The 18036-nt window shown below is 40.6% G+C and overlaps 1 protein-coding gene across 1 annotated transcript in view; it reads left to right on the forward strand.

Moving 5' to 3' along the window:
- PLPPR1 (phospholipid phosphatase related 1) overlaps window positions 1-18036 on the forward strand; it is a 121128-nt gene that overhangs the window by 53478 nt on the left and 49614 nt on the right. Inside the window, exon 2 of the mRNA XM_059873985.1 lies at window positions 5413-5520. Within this exon, the coding sequence (XP_059729968.1) occupies window positions 5458-5520 (63 nt within the window). The 5' untranslated portion in view covers window positions 5413-5457. The remainder of the gene's footprint in view (window positions 1-5412; window positions 5521-18036) is intronic.

Consider the following 18036-nt stretch of genomic DNA (forward strand, 5'->3'; position numbering starts at 1 on the left):
GGTATTGCTCTCCTGGCAGAAACCAGGAGAGTTTATAATAAATTGTATTTTGGGGTGAGACCTAGATTCAGTAAACTGAGCTTCTGCTTTACCAGCTCAGTTCTTCTTTTCAGTGTTCTGGCAGAGTGGGACATTGTGCTGCTCACGCAGGAGTGCTCTTGGAGACAGCCACCAGCTGAGGCCTGAAGCTTAGCACACAACATTTGTTTATTTGTTTATTGCCACTAGACAACTTCACCTTTAACAGCTATAGATCAAGTGTGACTCAGGCACTCAGGTTTGGACAGACTTTTTTTCTAGTCTTACACACCATGTTGCTGGTCTAGTGGCCATGGTGTTGTTGGCTCTCTGCCTCTCAGTTCACAGGGAATGGGTAAAGGGTTCTTTGATGATACAAGCAAGAGGCTTCCCTCTTTCCCAAGCCCCAGGATGTGTAGGGCATGCTTCCTCAAGGGCAACATGATCCAAAGGATGACTTTCTCCTTTGCAGGTAAAAATGAGTATGTTGTGGGCCACTGAGGTAACAAAATGCCGGTTGTCTGATACCTTGTAGTTGTTGCAATCATTGTTATTTTCTTAGTTTTGCTGTTTTCAGGCAAGCATTCTGCATTGCATTTGGGTGCAAGGCTGGCAAGCAGATGTTATGCCACAAAGCCATTTGTGCTTTTTGTCACGTGGTTTGGCTTTTGAAGTGGTTGATGCCACCACTGTGGTTTCAATTACTTTGAAAACAGTAAAGTCTGTGCTTGGAATTTACTGACTGCCTTTTGCAGTAAAATCTTACCTTTTATTCCTTCGGCCCTTTTTTGTGCATCAGTTTGATTTATGTGGAAGAAAGCTCTGGGGAAGGAATTTTAACCTTTTATTTTTCTGTTGCAAAGCTGTTCAGAATTGCAGACATGCTCATGGAGAGGTTGCATGGGGAAAATGTGGTGCCTTTGGACATGGCAGGTGAAGTTACAAGGAGAGAGCGACAGGTTGTCACACCTCGGGGTGTGTTTGATCAGCCCTTGTTTTGTAAAGTTGCAGTGTGTGTTCTGCTGGTTCCAGCAGCAAGCAGTCAGGGAAACCTGTATTCCTGAAATGTGCAATGAGAGCTGTGTGGTTCTTGTGCAGGAATTAGCAAGCACATTTGAAGTGCAGAGATTGTGTTGTCAAGTGGACAGAAAGCCTGACAGGAGTCTGAGTAGAGTGTGTCTTTCCTCAGCCTGTACATTGAGTCATTCTGTGATGTTTGGCAAATTGCTTCAACTGTTTCCTCCCCACAAGAAATAGAAGACCCCCCTTTACAGTGAGATCTGTAAGAGATAGTATAATATATAGTGATTATAAAGATACAGATTTTGCCAAAATTTGGATAATCGTTGTTAGCAGCAGTATTAGTTTTAATTTTTTTCCTTAACCCAATGGGAGTTTGACATAAGCAATTTGTGTTTCTGTTGGGCAATGTGATCATGATATTTTTTGCTTGTAAACATAATTAATATTTTAATGAGTGTAAAGATCTTTATAATTTAAAGCCAATTGCCAACAGAGGTTTGCAAATTGCTAACATAAGTTTCAAGTAATTTGCGTAAGGAAATACTGATGTTTCAAGTATCTTTTACATTGTTACAGAAATAGTTGGTGTTCCTTCTAATATAATATTTACACCTTGTTTTGGGAGCGTGTTAGCTGCTGCTGAAAAGATCATGAATCTAAGAGACAGAAATCCTTTTTTTTTTGTGTTTGCATCACATCCTGGTACCAAATGACCAGTGGTTACTCTCCTCACCTCTTTCCTGGTCAGGGAAGATTTGGGAATCTGCTGTGAGGGAGTGTCCCACATGTGCCAGTGGCTTTGCTGCTGCTGTGTTTTGTGTGGCAGCTCCTGGATTTCAGGATGGTGGTCTCTGAGTTACGGCAAGGCAAATAGGGACTGATCCTGCTTATCTGAAATGTAGTTAAAAACTGTGATGAACAGGGCCTGTTAGCATGTCTGAATTGCTGGTTTGAGTATTTTCCACAGAAGCCCAGCCATCCACTGTGGCAATATGTGAAATACAAAGTTCATCTTCTCTTCCTACCACTGGAGGACATGGCTAAAAAACATAGGTTTGACCATAGGGTCTCCAGAGAAATAGACCGCTAATTAATTGGTTTGATGACTGATCACACAGAACAACAGCTGTATGTGCTGTGTCTGCTGCAGGAACTTACACCATAAAGGCTCAGTGAATGCTAGCTTGTCCTAGATATGTCCTTGTTGCTGTCTGCCACATGCTCACATAAAAGACTTTAGAAAATACCTGAATGGGGCATTCTGAAAGCCGTTCCCCTGGACAGATCCCTGTGGCCAGAAAAATCTATTCAGCTTGAATTCTCTTTTTCGTTTCTGTCCCTTTCTTTCAGTTTTCAATTAACTTATTTATATTCTTTGCCTCCACTTGTTCTCCCAGGAGATGCCAGGCCATAACCTCCTATGCTGTAGATATGGGGCTTTCTGAAAATGCACAGGTGAGGTAAATTGAGCAAGATGAGAACTGATTTTGATTAATTCACAAATATTGCATGATACAATTATATATGTATTGTTTTAAGAGTGGAAGCCCCTCATAATACCAAAGCTTCAGATTGTTAATATTCTCTCTACAGTGAGTTCTAATTAGTTAGAATAGGTTTGACCAGTTCTACTCTCGTGCTGTGATAACATACCAGGCCTGAAAACATCACAGCTACTGGGATCCAGAAAGACTCTTACAGTTTAGCTCTCATGAGTTCCTTAGCAATTCAGTCAAATTGATAAAAATAGAAATAATAAATGGAGAAGGCTGATGATGATATTATACCTTTTATTTGCCATTGGTCAGAGGCTTTGGACTCCAAAAGTTTGTTCGATGTGAAGAGATCTGCATGGATTAGAAAACAAGACTTTTACCAAAAATTCTTTTACGTCTTATTGTGGTCCTTTGAGCAAAACTGTGTTCTCTCTGGCTGCTCTGCAGGCTGAAGCATCTGGGGTTTGCTGTGATCTGTTTTGCTGTCAGTATCCCTGGAGGACTCATTGCCAGCTGAAGAGAGAAAAAAGATTATGCTCCCACCAAGACTGCACCTTTGCTTCCCTTTACTTCTTTGTCAAGTAACCTGATAAAAAGACTGAGCACTGGTAGCTGAGAGTTTTCCCACAATCTGGGAATTAGCTGATCATGCAACCATTTGGTCTCTTCCTACTTCAGCCTGACACAAATGTGTCATCTCACAGGAGAGAAGCTGGCATGTGAAATGCTTTCCCATAGCCAGTGCAGTTTTTTAAACCAGTGGTGCACAATAAGCTTAAAGGAACAGGCATAGTGATAAATATCTGTGAAATCAGGGGTCCCCTAGTGTTAAATCAGGCAATTTTACATGACTATGAACCCTCAGTTTCTTTGCCAGTTTGTTCAGTTTCTTTCAGTCATTTGTTGGGAAAGTTATTTAAATTCTTGGATTGCCTTGCAACCCTCTGTTTTGGTTAGGAACACACGTCAGTTGCAACTGAAGGCATAGCTTGGGGCTACAGTATAGTGGTATGGAAAATCTTGGTTATTTCTTACCTTAGTCTGGTTAACCTTAGTCTAACCTTAGAAAATTTTCATTGAGTAATGTTCTGTAAGCTGCTCTGACTCTTTAACCTGATATTCCACCAGGTTCCATGTTTGCCAAGCCACAGAGCACAAGAGCTGGGGGTATTAAAAGTGCTGTTAAAAAATGAATTACTGATTTTTTTTTTTTTTATTCCCCATGGTCCAAATGGGTTTGGATTACCTTGTCTTTTTTAAATCAATAACACTAACCTCTGAGATAAACCCCATTTTATTTAATAAGTAAAGTTGAAGTCTGTTTGGAAAACAAGGTGTTTTGAGAATATTTGTATTTTAGAATGGGATACAGTGTAAGATGGGAGCATCTGAGGTACATCACAGGTGACATTCCTGACTATTTTGTTTTCCCTGAAACTGTATTTCTCAATGCTTAGCAGTTCAGAAGCTATTCCTGACACAGATTGTGGCCTCACTGGAGTCACAGTCCCTCTGCTGGGCCTAAATCCATCATATACATTGTGTATTTTACAGCTGTGGGTCAAACTGTGAGGAGCTGAGATAAGGAATACGTTAAGTAGTTCATAGGTGGTGAGACAAGGGCCTGCATCATGGTGCAGGTGGCAAGCACTGGCAGCTGATCCAGCTCCTCCATCATAACCTCAGGTGAACTCACTTGTGCTGATCATGGTATTGCTCCCAGTAACCCTGCTGAGAGCTGGTGAGAAAGCACTGACCTCTTTGTGAGCCTCACAGGCTCCACATGCCTGAATTGCCACCCAGGTGCCGGTGAGGTCCGAGAGTCACGGGAAGATGCTGTGCAAAGCACCCTCTGCAAAGTACATCAGTTTCCATCTCCCTCCTCCTCTCTGGCCCTGACCCATGGAAGAGCTTGTCATCTGGGCAGAGTTTCTTTGTGAGTGTTGCAAGTGAGGCTGGACCCACTTGAATCTGTGCTCTTACATGTTGTGCTTGGGTTAAAATTGATAGCAGAGGATTTTGGTTCTCTCCTGTGTCTCATGCTTTGTGCAATCCTGCACCTGGCAGCTCTGGGCTACACACAGCTTTTCCAGCTTCCTTCTACTCTGTATCTCCCTGTAAACGACTTTAAACCAGACTTAGCTTCTTGATGTGCTGCCTCATGCATGCAGAAAAAGACACAGGCTGTCTGTAAAATTTGTGTTAGTCTTCTTTTCTCTGCTTCTTCTACTTTTCATGCAAAAATAGTGTCTTAGCACAGTGTTGTAGGGTTATGTTAATTAGGATAGCCAGCAGCCCAAAGTAGTGCTAACTGGGTAGAGTTTGGTGTGTGAATGTATGAATTTGTATCAGGACAGGAAAGGCCCAGGTCTTCATTGCATTTGCTTGTTATGGATAAAGAGTTTTTGTGCATAACACGTGCTGTCATCTTGAGCAGATTTATACAGATAAACATTCTGATCATGTGTACAGCCAGTCTACTCTAAGGTTATCTCTCAAAGTGCAAGTTTAAAAGTCAATTACCAAAATCTCCTGGTTTAAAACACACTGTAGGCAGGTCAGTGGGCTGAAAATGTGATTTTACAATTTGGAAGAAGAATCTTTTGCTTTGAAGTGGATTGTATTTAAAGAAAAACTGTTGTATTCCTTATTACCCTTCGATCTCTATATGATGTATCCTGTAACCTATGTCTGTCTCTTCTTTTGTGTTGTAAAGGGAGAGCTTTCTCAGTGTGTTTTGTACACAGGCAGACCTTGAAGTTCTTACTAGACTTTGTACTTGGTCTATTAGGTCCATGCTCTGTGTTATGAACCTAATTTTGGAGTTTCCAAAAATGTGAAATATACTGAAATACCTCTGTCTTTTCTTTTTCAGGATATAAAGTTTTGAACAGTGCCTCCCCAAGAAGTGTGATGAGAAATGGCTTTAGGAAACAATACCCAGAGAAGTTATTCCATCATCCCCTGTTTCATCTTTGTTGAGGTGAGTGCATCATTCAGCTGCCAGGCCAGCAGGGAAGGCAGCTTCCCTGCAGGAATTAAGTAATTTGTTAGCAATTTTATTTGTAGCAAAGGATGCTGTCTTAGTTGATCACATAAATATCCATGTTCATACTTAGTGCCATCAGATCCCCCCGAAAAAGTCCTGCATGAGTTATCCAGATCTCAGGTACAAGTGTGCAAGAGCCGGGAGAGACACTGTGTATCCAAGACTTCTCTGTCTGGTTTTCTGGCTCGTCCTGTGGTGGGCAGTAGCTGCAGGTGTAGGTCAGCAGCAGGTGATTGCCCATCCTCCTCAGACCTCTCTCCATCTTGGTGCTGCTCAGGGTCTAAAATTCACTTGAGGAAATTTCTGATCTCACAGTCTGGCGTTTCATGGGCTTGGGAAGCAACACTCAGCTCTGATTTCCGTTCAGGTGGAACATAAAATGTAGATGAGGCATGCCTGACCTTTAAGTGTGATGAAGAAGCTTGGCTAGCACAAGGGCTGAGAATTGTCTAGCAGTGAATCTGCAGTTAATGCTCCATGTCTTCATTAAGGAGAGTTGGTGTGGTGGGCTTTTTATTTATTAATTTATTAGTTTATTATTTTAATCCATACAGATGGTAGTTTGTGGTTCTTATTTTACTTAGCCTAACACAGATAGACTGGTCAACATTCATTATTCAAATCCATGATTGTTCAGCTGGTGCTTATAAGGCTGGGACAGTTTTCCTGGCAAGTGAAGTGACTCTGTTTCCAGGGAGGATGGAAGCTTCCATCATCTTTAGATGGTAAAAAGGAGATAACTGCCTGTAAATAACCAGTATGCATAAATATATAGAAATATATATTTACATAGAAATATATATATTTATATTATTTATATACATATTTTTATATTTTATATAACTAGTATATATAAATATATAAATAACCAGTATATAGAAATAACTGCCTGTAAATAACCACCTTCAGAGCCACCGGTCTGATGTAGCTTGGATGGAATGCTCATTCCTTGGCCCCAGTTCTGAGGCAACTTGAGCCCTTCCATAAGAGAAGTGCCCGGAACTGTAAAAGGATTAATTGTTGTTCTGATGGAGACCATGGGTCACTGCTTTATTCTCATAGCTAGAGAAAGAAAGGGTAAAAATGAATGGAAAGCAGAAACGAGGTCAGAAAAACACCCAATAAAAGCAATCAGGAATGAGATGTCTCAAATTTATTGCTTAAACAAGCACCTCTGAAGACTTTTAGTCCTCTGAAGAATTGAATGATGAGCCTGGTTGGCAACTTGTGACAGTGACATAAATTGTTCCTCCTGTAGAAAAGACTGACATGAGAATTTTTTGCTCTGTAAATTTACATTGCTTGTCCTTTCACATAGCTGATTTGCTGAATTAAACACAACATTAAATTAAAAATCAGTCAAAGCCAGAGAGGTAGTGTCTGAAACTATGTTCTCTCTGCTACATTCTTCCCTTCTTTGTCCACAGTACAGATTTTTAATGTAGCACTACTGGGACTACAAATTCATAGACTTGTGTCTAGCACTGTAGCATTAAACAACAGGAAATCTAATTTCCTGCTGGGAGTGCAGCAATGATTGATAGTAGCCATTCCATCTGAAAATCCCTGTAAATCTTAAGGCACACAGGAGGTGTTGTTCTTTTCCCACTGCAGTGCTTTTGAGACTAAAGTTAAGTGGTTTTTTGTTTGTTTGTTTGTTTGGGTTTTTTTTCAGAGGAGCTGCCCCAGACACCAAGCCCTGTGCTGGGTACCCTGGTTTAGGCAGGCCCTATTTTTGTTGCTTTGAAGCAACCATGAGAATTGATTAGCAGTGTGACACCTTGCTGTTGCTGTGAAAAGCAGGACAGCTAAAAAAAATGTTGCCTGCTTTCCTCTCAATGTTTTTCTGTGGGAGAGCAATCCAGCAGTAGCCATGCTAGCTGAACATAATAGGAAAAGAGATAGTCAGTAAAAATTTATCACAGGCCTGTTCCCCAGAAATTGCTGTCTCCCCACTGGAATCTTGTCCTCTGATTAAAAGTTTTGAGATATTTGCTCTTAAGAAAATGATGCTGAGCCTTGTTTGTCATGTCAGATGCCCTGCCTTTCGCTATTTGCTAACTGCCTACACTGCAGTGTGCCTTCTGAAATTGTGGTGGCAGAGGTAAAGATGAGGTGTCACAAGGTGTTTGGGCACTTTAAATACCATCATGCTTCAATCTGTATAAATATGACACAGTTTCAGCTGCTATTCTAATTTCCATTTTTTTCCCATTTCATTTTCTTCCCACTGAACTCACTTGCAGCAGTTAGTTATTATGGAACCTGACCTGAAGATGAATGGCTCATTATAAAAACTTAAACCCTGTGCCTGACTCTACAAATTCCTTTTTATGTTCAAAATACGAAGATTTTAATAATAAGGAGATAACATGTGATGTCTAATCTGAAATGACAGAAATGTTTAATCAACATTTTCATTCCGTAATTGGAAATACAATGTCATGTTATGAGTGGATTTAAAGGCTAAATAGGGAATCATTAAACTGATTTTGATCCACTTCTCAAATCTGAGTTCCTCTCCCAAATAATGCAGGCAGCTTTCTGGATGATTCTTAATTATATTATAGGAGGTGTCATTATAGTCTGACATATGTCACCAAATGTCTGTGAAGATTTGGTGCAGTACATTTTGTTAAACATGTAAACAATTAACTAGGATGTGCAGGAGACTGAGATTTTCCTTTTCCCTACCCTCCTTTGCAGACAGCATCCTGAAAGAAGCCTTCAGAAGCCTGTCTCCCAACCTTGGTTTGCGTTGGGCAGAGGTTAAATAGTAGTGCAAAGATGCCCCACTCCTCAGGTTCCAGAGCCCTTTGGAGTCAGTGATGGACCCAGAGATGCTTTTGCTATGCCCTGGGTCTATCCCAACAAATGCAAGTGGTGCACAGCAGCCTGGGTGAGGGTTTGTTGCTGACCAGGAATGACCACTGAGGTGGTCTCAAGGATGGCAAGCAAGCATGAGAGAAAGGAGGAGAGGCAGCGTCTGGGATGACAGGAGGAAAATTATCCCTTTCTTCCTTTTCCACTTATGGTGGCCAAAGCTCTTTGTGGGGCATCTCCTCTCTCCTTCACCTGCTGGGACAGAGCAGTGCCAAACACATCTGTACCCACATTTCAGCACATCTGTGCCATTGTTTTACAACCCTGCTGTACAAGGTTTGTTCCAGGGAGTGCTGTGTTCCATCTTTCCATGGCAGGATGTGTGCTGGTTGAAGGTGGGGAAAGGTACAATCACACCTGGCAGGTGCATTTTGTACATGAAAGTACAGACAGTTTTCTGCAGGTGAGGAATAAATTGTCAGAATGACTAAGCTTCCTGAGGTCTGGGCAGTGCCAGGAATAGAAGTGAGAGAAGTGCAATGCCTGTCAAATTCCAGTTCTCTTCCCATGGGATTGGTGAGCTACCCTGAGGTCTTCATCCCGCACTGTTTTCCATGCTCTGTGCTCTTGCCCTCTCTTTGTTCGTCTCATTCTGGCAATTGGGTTTCTAGGAGAAAACTCAGGCTACAGGGCTGCAGGAGACAGTCCAGTATGGCTTTGAATTTGGTAGGTCCAAGTGTTGTCCTGGCTTTTGCAGCCTGTTTGACGCTCATCAGTAGTGACAGGAAGTGCAAGGGGATGTGCTAATTGCATTTAACAAATAGATGTTGGAGGGAAAGTTCCATACTGTGAGTAAACAGCATTCCCACCACTACACATGACTACAGGGGGAAGGCATGAGAACAACTTCGGAGCTATTGTGTGTTTGAATGGTGGTTTTTGACGAAGCAGTATCCTTTTCTTCCTGCAAAGAAAACCTCTCCTCAACGGGAGTAAGGACTGTAATGGCTCTCTAGGCAACAAAAGGAGAAATTTGGTCTGGGATTTCTGCTGATGAGGCATTTTCTACTTCCTCTTTCCTCCTCCTCACACTGCAAGTGCTGGCCTGAGGGCTTGAGCTATTTCAGGGAGTTATCTAAGGATTTATTTTCAAGAGCAGCTGCTCCTGAAGGAGTTTGGCATATCTGAGGTGTATCTTTGCACATGAAAACACTAAAATTTTCTGGAATCAGATTTAATTAAATTCTCTTAAATTGATCAAAGAGTTACCAAAAGGCTTTGATATCTGACTGATGTATATTCTTCATTGTCCTTCGTTGTGGATTATTGTAATCCTGACTTTGACAAGGTAATAGGGACATACTCAAATATGTAACACCATTAAAACTTAAAACATTGGACATCTTTAAATTCTGTAATCTGAAGATCCCACTTTTTCACACTAAATCCATTATTCTGCCCTTAGGAAAGCTTTGCAGGCAGAGTGGAAACTGTTTCTTCTTGATATATAGGACATTGCGAAGGGCTGAGGATTGTACACAGAAAATATCTTCTCCCCTTCCCCCAAATGAATAAAATAAAAAATCTGAAAAATAAAACGTTCCAGTCTTACATTTATTTTGGTACAAACTTGGTATTGAGCTGTAGGTATGCTGTAACCTCACAGAATTTCTGTTTCTTTAGTGGGATACATTTTCCTTTACTTTTGGCTATTTTATGTTTGAACAGATTGAATCATCTTCAAACATCAGTTCAAATGTAATTTAAAAAAAAAGTTTCAACTTACAGAAGCACTGAAGGAAAGCATTCTTCTTCCTTGCCCACATGCATTTTCATGTCAGAACTTTATGTAGTCAAGCCGACAGCTGAACTACCGAGTAGCAGGAGAATTTCTGCAATACTGAAATCATTTGTGTAAGTGAGACAAGTGCCTTGAACTTCTGTTTGTCATCAGCATCACAGCAGGGCTCGAGGAGCTGCGAAAAAATCAGTGAATTTAGAACATTTGTGACTTATGTGGCACTTGTTTTACTATAATTTATTGGTTAGGTGTTCTGAAAATTAAAAAGGTTTTGTACATTTGGGTGTACTGGCTTGTGCCCTCTAATTTTTAGCAGTATTTGAGGAGCATGAAATTACCTCTTACATTTGCTGTAGTCCTCAAAGTTACATTTGTAAGACATTGAATGTATTGGAAGTGACTTTTTATTTGCTTATTTTAAAAAAAGAGTAATTTCTCTCATAAAAGCTTGCTGGTTGTTTAGAGCTTTAATGATATTAAAATTGCATAAAGGACAGAGATATTAGATTGCAATTTTGGATATTCAAAATACAGTGCTTTTGCCAAGATAATGTCAAGCTCTCCTAGAGAGTGCAAAATAAATCCTGTCACAATTTGCCATAACCTTTAACTGGAAAAGCTTCCCAAGGTGAACTAACTTAGAAACAGCTGCAGCCCTCAGTGACTCTGTTCCTTCCTTCCCCATCCATGCCATGCTTGGATGTGCTGTGCTGCTCTACTGGGATGCTGTGGGGACAAAGTGCCCCAGGGATGAGTCATGTGCTGGTGTTGTACGAACTGCCTGTCATGAAGATGCCCTCTTAGGCTGTGAGAGTTGGTGCTGACAGATGCTGTGCAAAGGGGGATGTTTCTGCATAAATCCCTGTGCTTCCGACACTTCTATGTCTTGGGATTCATTGTTTCTGATTTTATTCACTCAGCATATGTATCCATTTCTCCTTGTTGCTATTTCTAAAAATCTCTTTATGTTCCCCATTTGTCACTCATTCCTCTGCATTTGCTTTTTGTCCTCCACATACCTCCTTTGTTCCAGGTTACTGGATAACTCCATATTGTAAAATTGGCTTAATCTCAGTGAGTAGGTGTCTCTTGAACATTGGATTAGTTTTGTTGAATTGCTAAGCAGCTTTCATATTACCTGACTATAAAAAAAATCCTTCAAAGTGCTTCACAATTAGGCAGAGAGCACAAATGACTCATGGCCAAAATAGGAGCTGTGAAATAAATCTGATTATTACTTGATTCTCCTTGGCTTCCTGAAGACCTGTTAAAATTAGCATTAAGGTCTTGCCATGAGAATTTAGGTGCTTTACTGAATTTTTCTTTAAAACATAAGTGGAAGAAGGCTTGTATTCCTGCTTGCAGACACAGGAAGCCTTTTTTTATCCTTCCCTTTATTCTGAAAACTTCCCATTGCAAATAATCCATTTGAAAACCTGAATAACATGTTAGGGTTTCCACCAATGAATCTGGTAGCCTTTTCCAGGAAGGGATTAAAGGTACCAAAAGTTCTTTGTCTTTATGAGTAATAAAAAAATGCATTAGAGAAAAATGCTATGAACAAATTGCTTTACCTGTTTGCATTGCGCCTTGAAGGCAGACAACACTTTTGAGAGCTACTGTAATTTATAATATGTTACTGTGTTTAATCAGGTTTCTAAGAGAATGAATTGTACAGGTTTTTTAAAATACTTAGCAGTTAGAGAGATTGTATTAGCTCTGGTTCTGAAGTACAAATGCATTTTTCTCATTTGTTAGTTAAAACAAACCCCATAGTTTTTTGCTAGAAAAACTACTTATCAGAAAATTTATGTAAGCCTTTGAGAAAAGGGGTTGTGAACCAGGCACTATTCATGCAGGTGTTCTGTGTGTACAGAAGTCTGCAAGCCATATTTGAGGCCTTTTAAGTTGGAAGGTATTTCCAGTAATTACAGAGCTGCTTTAACTAGGCTTAAAATAGCAATGTGAAAATACACAGGACACAATATGTAACTGCCCATTTTTTCCCTTCTCTCTTTTCAGAAGTATATTTAGATTTTAGTTTCATGGATATTGCTGTAAAGCCCTTAATGCATTAACTTTTGTTTCTTTTCCTACTTAAAAAACCTAAGGGATTTTCATGTTTTCCTTCCCAAGCACACAACATAGAGCTATTTATTTGCTCACATACATGCAAATTTGGAGATCAAGAAAGGTGCAGTGCATTATCAAATTATTGACTGCTCTGTGATACACCTGCACCATTTCCTCTGGTCTGCATCTGTGAATAAACTTTTTTTAATGTTTTGGTCTGTAGGAATATCCCTGCACTTGCTTACCATGATAATTTGCATGAAGTCTAAAAAGAGTGGAAAGGAATCCTTAAGGACTCACAAATGCAGTCTAAGTAACCCTTAGTTCAACAGTCAAGCCTTTCCAGAGCTGATCAGTGGAAAAGACATGAAAAATACAGGAGCAAAAGAAGATGCTTTAAGCATATTTTGAAATATCAAACCCATTCCAATTTTTTGACAGTGGCTTTGACATCAGGAGAATTTTTAAAGGTGGAATAGGTCTTTTCAAGTACCATGCCCAGTTTCATCAGGACTTGATTTCTGGTTCCAGACCAGCCACTCAAGACATTGAAAAGGAGGACTTTTTTCAGTAGTGTTTCAAGGGTGAACTCATTAACATCAGCCTTATGGCAAAAAAGTTTGTTTTAGTGATTTAGCTTTGAAAAAATATTGGCACATTTTGCTCTCTAGAAATTCCAACTGAGTTTTAATACCAGCTTTAGGAATCCATCTGTCAAGCCTTGTGCATCCTATACAAACCTAAGGTACTGCATCAACCCAGAACTTCTCCGAGCTTCTGGCAACATTTGAGTGCCTTTGTGTGGATAGCAAATAGCTTTTGAATTGAGAGATCTTCTCCCTCTAAAGCACAAATGGATAATCCAGTTGCCAGTACCTGAGTAACATGAAATAAATAAATCTGTTATGAATTCAGAAGAATGTGGCAACAACAAAATCTTTCTGGAGAAATGATACTTTATGTTTCTGTATTTCTAACTTGCTTGCCCAGTGCACCTCAGGTTTCATGATCTATTTTTTTTCATGATCTCCTGGGGCATTCTGAAGGGACAGAATCTGGTGCTTCTTCTCAGCCCATTCCCACATCCCAGCATTTTTGCAATAAACAATTATTCTCTGCTGTGTTTCCTTCACTGGTGTATTTCACCAGGAATTTCTGTGAGTGGTGGATATAGAGCCAAGCAGTTTGCAGATCCCATTCCTGAAGTCAGAGCAAATGTTTTTTGCACAGGTAAGCTTGCACACATCATTTTGTCACAAATGTGGAAGCTGCTCAGTGGAGCTGTTGAAGAGACTGAAGGAAAATGGATCAGTATGGATGTGTTTGCAGGAAATAAGTGAGACAGTAGGAATTGATGCTTTGAGAGTTGTTGCATCTTGTGTACATGATGCTAAATGGACACTCAGGTCTTAACACACATGAAATTATTACTCATGGTGGTGTGTGCTTACAACAATTGTGACAGACTGACCCTCAGTTGTAGAGCTCATGAGCCTTCATGGATTATCTTTCAGCTTGATGCCATGCCTAAAATAATATTTCTGATTCAGATGTTCAGGCTAGGGTCAGATTTAGGATATCTGTATAAATTCACAATGATAAATTGTACTAGGTCTTCCTAGAACACTCCAGTTTTAAGTTAAAGAATCAGGCGTTAAGATATATCTTTGTCTTGAAACAGAGTGATTTAATGGTCAAGATTTCTGTTGTAGATAAACTTTTAGAAATGGTTGTTAGGTGCATGGTTGATCAATATTTTACTGAGAACATAGTCGATTTTTAAAGAGTTGTTTCACAGTTCAGGAAACCAAATGGGTGCTCATAATGGTGGTAACTCTTACTTTTGAGTGACATCTGCATCACACTGCACACCCTGAGAGTCCCAAGGGTGGCTGTGGTCCCTACCAGCAGAGATTCTGCTTGTTTGCTGAGAGTGAATGCAAAGAGCCTAAAAGATTAAAACGGACTCCAAAACCCGCTGTGCACTTCTTTCTCTTATAATTTCCTTTATGACCGAAACATAAGAGCAGATGAACAGAGGAAACCATATAACAGGATGGGTTTAAAATGAATTTGAGTAATTTGTTAACTTTTTGCAGTTCTAGGGCATTGTTAACTTTTTATGATTCTAGAGTAATTATTGATGAGGCCTTTGAAAAATATGCTGCAATAAGATTAAAGCAACTTGGAAATAATGATGCAGTTATTGGTGGAGTTGCTGTTATGTTTTCTCATGCGTTCAATATAGTGCATCCTGTGACTTAAAGGTTAACTACACTTGGTATTATAATGGCCAAATTTTTCCTGTGTTTCCTTCTCCCACATGTTAAATGCTGAGAACCCAATGAGCTGTGCCACATAGATTTTATAGGGAGCTGAAGAGTGGACAGCACGGGAAAGAGTGCAGTGGAAATCACTTCAGGATGCAGATATCAGGGTAATATCAGCTCCCTATAAAAGCCATGTGTGATTCCTGCTGCTGGGCCCTGGTTTAGTAACACTTGGTTTAGTAAGAAGGAGATTAAACTGCCCTTAGTGTATGTGGAGACTTGCTAAATGAGCATCTAGAAAATGATCAGTAATGTTAAATCTGGGTTCAGACATGACTACTCTTGACTTATATCCAAACCTTGTCATGAAAAATAGCCATAGCAAATAGCTTTGAATATTTCTCTTTATTTTGACATGGCTAACGTTGAAAAGAAAATGGTATCTTCAAGTGAAAAGGGAAAAAGTGAGCGCCAGAACCTGGTGGGATTTTATGAAAGTTTTCAAACTGCAGTTCTTTTTCCTTACCTTGCATTCAAAATTGCATAGCAAAATGATTACAAGTTCTGAAAAATGAAGCAGTCATTAATAATTTTTTAATATGACTGCTTGCTAGTGAGAAATAATTGTACTAAAGGATTAGCTCAGGCACAACATGACTTGCATGCAGCACAGGAGATTCAAAGTAGTAATTGTTTTTTTTAAAAGCTTCCTGTTCAGCTGGGAAAATGTTGAAGGCAAATAAAATGGATTTCATAATGCATTATACATATTAATAAGACTGTAAAGTAAAATGTCTGACTGTTTTCTGTTTAATTTAAAACATTGTCTCTATTTGATTTTTATGATTGGTCTAAGAGTCCTGCAATCTTGGTATCAACAGATAGTTTTTTTGGCAGTAAGTGCTGCATTTATCAATGTCTAATGACTGTGAACCTGCAATACTCTATTAAATAGCATGGATCTGGAAGCACACACAAGTCTTATGAATTTTCATAAATGCTGCTCTATGAATGACAAAGATTCAGAGCTCCAACCAGCTCCAAGTTTGTCAGCTCAGATGGAAAGCTTTTATATCTGGTAGAACAAGGCAACAGGACAAGCAACCAAGGACATGATAAGGTCAGTGTCGTAAGGCTAGATTTGATTTTCTTTCTCCTGCACATGTATTCTGCAGTGCCTTGGCTTTCACTGGACACAGCAGTTCATCACATATGTATTGGAGAACAAAATAACTAAATACAAACACATCAGGAATTTCCATCAGAAAATTCTGGAATTTAATTTTTATCATAAATTTTGATATATATTATACTTACTGAAGCTGCAGTAGTAGATCCCATGTTGCCCAATTAGTTCACTTAGGAAAGAACTGACTATGCTGGATTTTTAAGATTCATTGTTGTGCGTTAATACAAACTCCAAAAATATACTACAAGGCATTGCCACCTTTAAGGCTTCTGCGAGATGTTGCAGGCTAAAAGGAAAGTGAAGGAGCTGCAGTTCTGGTTTGTTCAGGAAGGCTTTTGCTTCTAGGAGAGACCCCATCTGCTATTCTGCGGGCTTCATTACTTGATGTTAACAGGGAAAGCAAACTGGACAGCAGAGTTGCAGGTTCTCTGCTTTGTGATTTAAGCCACATCTGCTTGGAGATTCCATCAGAAAAGCACACAACATTTCAGAAGAAGAAAGTAGCCTGGAAACTATGGAGTTGAAAGATATCGCCCAGTAAATTTCTTTTTCCCCAAATTAAATTTGGGTTGCAGCATGTTTCATTCCAGTAGGATTTAGGATAGGATGCAGAGCAGCATCAGCAAGCAGATCTCCGAAGCTCTGCAACACCAGCAGTGCAAAATCACCTGCAGTGTTTCTGCATTTGGGTTGTAAGGGAGGGGCAGGACAGCACGGAGCCCCTGTGTCTCTGTCTGTGCACTGAGGGGTCGTGGAACCTGCCAGACCTGCAACACAGGGCCCTGCAGTGCATTCCCTGGGGTATTTTACTCTGGTCTGCTGTGCTGAGATGAAAATCAAAACTGCAGCAAGGCTGCTTCTGTGTCTGTGCTGACCATTTTCTCATCATGTGCTCTGCACCTCTCTCAATGGCAATTGCACTGCGATTTGTTTGTGTACTAGTGCCACTGGAGATCTCTCTGTCTAAAGACATCAAAGTGCTTCACAGATGTTAAGAGAATACTGAGCTGATTTAATGAAGACGAAAGAGCTGCACTGTCCCCAGTCCAAGCAACCCTGGCACCCAGGAGAGTGACATCCTTCACCAAAAGAAAGTCAGACAGCTGTGAGCCTTGTCTTGGCAGCTGGGCTCTGAACATCTGTCATAACCAGGAGATAGCTAGAGAAGGGTCTAAAACAGGACTGTTGTATCATGACTGTCTCTGCCATGGTGTTGCTACAACCTCTGGTCAGAGGGAGTGTCAGTCTGCTTACTAGTTTGTTACAGATTTTTTTCCCAAGGTTTGGGGTTTTTTTGTTGTTGTTGGTTTTGGGGGATTTTTTTATAGAACAAAAACCCTTGCAAATTGCTGGTATCCATAATTCCAATGTCAGGGAGTTTTACAGCTTTCTTATGACATCTGTAATTTTGTTTATGTCAACCAATAGCTTCAGTAGTTGACATAAAAAGTAGAAGTAAAAACTACTGCACCTAGCACTTGAAAAGTCTGGAGTCTTTCCCTGTTTGCCAGATGAAGACAATGACCCAGAAGTATCTCCACTCTCCTCTGAGACTTTCTTGGTCTTTTGGGAACTCCTATGAGTTGTCAGGGGAGTCCTGGAAACTCTTGGAGGAACTTTATGGTGCCAGTAAGGACAGCTAGGTGTGCCCATGTCTGCTAGCCACAGCCTCTAGTCAGCTCTGCCAGCTACTCCTGATCCAAGGGGGCTCTGAGCTTGCAGATCTTGAGTCCAGAACAAGGAGGGTCAAGTGAGACACTGACACAGGTTGCCCAGATCTGCTGCAGTTTCGAAACCCTGAACCTTCACCTGCAGCAGGAGATGGAGTCTCTGTTTACCATGGTTGGAAAGTGGAAACTCCAGTGATGATGAAGGTTATAAGGTGGTGGCTTCTGGCCCCTGGGGAGCAGGCCCCTGTTCCACATGCAGATCTGGAGCCGTGAGAAGAGGCTCAGTGCCAAGGCAGCTCCCTTGATGAGAGCCCTGCACAGGGAAGTACCTGAACCAGCTGAACCTGAGCCACGTGGCAAGAGAAAACAGTGAGTGGTGGTGTTGAAATACTCTCGACCTGCAGAGAGTGAAGGCCCCCACGAGTGCTTTCCTTGATACTGCAGGTGAGGAGGAGGAGGAGGAGGAGGAGGAGGAGGAAGAGGGTCTGAAGAGGACTGGGTATATCTGATGGATCAACAGTTGAGATCACAGATTGCAGAGTAGCCTGAGTTAGAAGGGACCCAGAAGGATTGCCAGGTGGCAATCAGCTGGACAAACACCTACACGTGCGTTTGTCCAGCTGA

The sequence above is a fragment of the Haemorhous mexicanus genome, chromosome Z (genome assembly GCF_027477595.1).
Source record: "Haemorhous mexicanus isolate bHaeMex1 chromosome Z, bHaeMex1.pri, whole genome shotgun sequence".
Lineage (NCBI taxonomy): Eukaryota > Metazoa > Chordata > Aves > Passeriformes > Fringillidae > Haemorhous > Haemorhous mexicanus.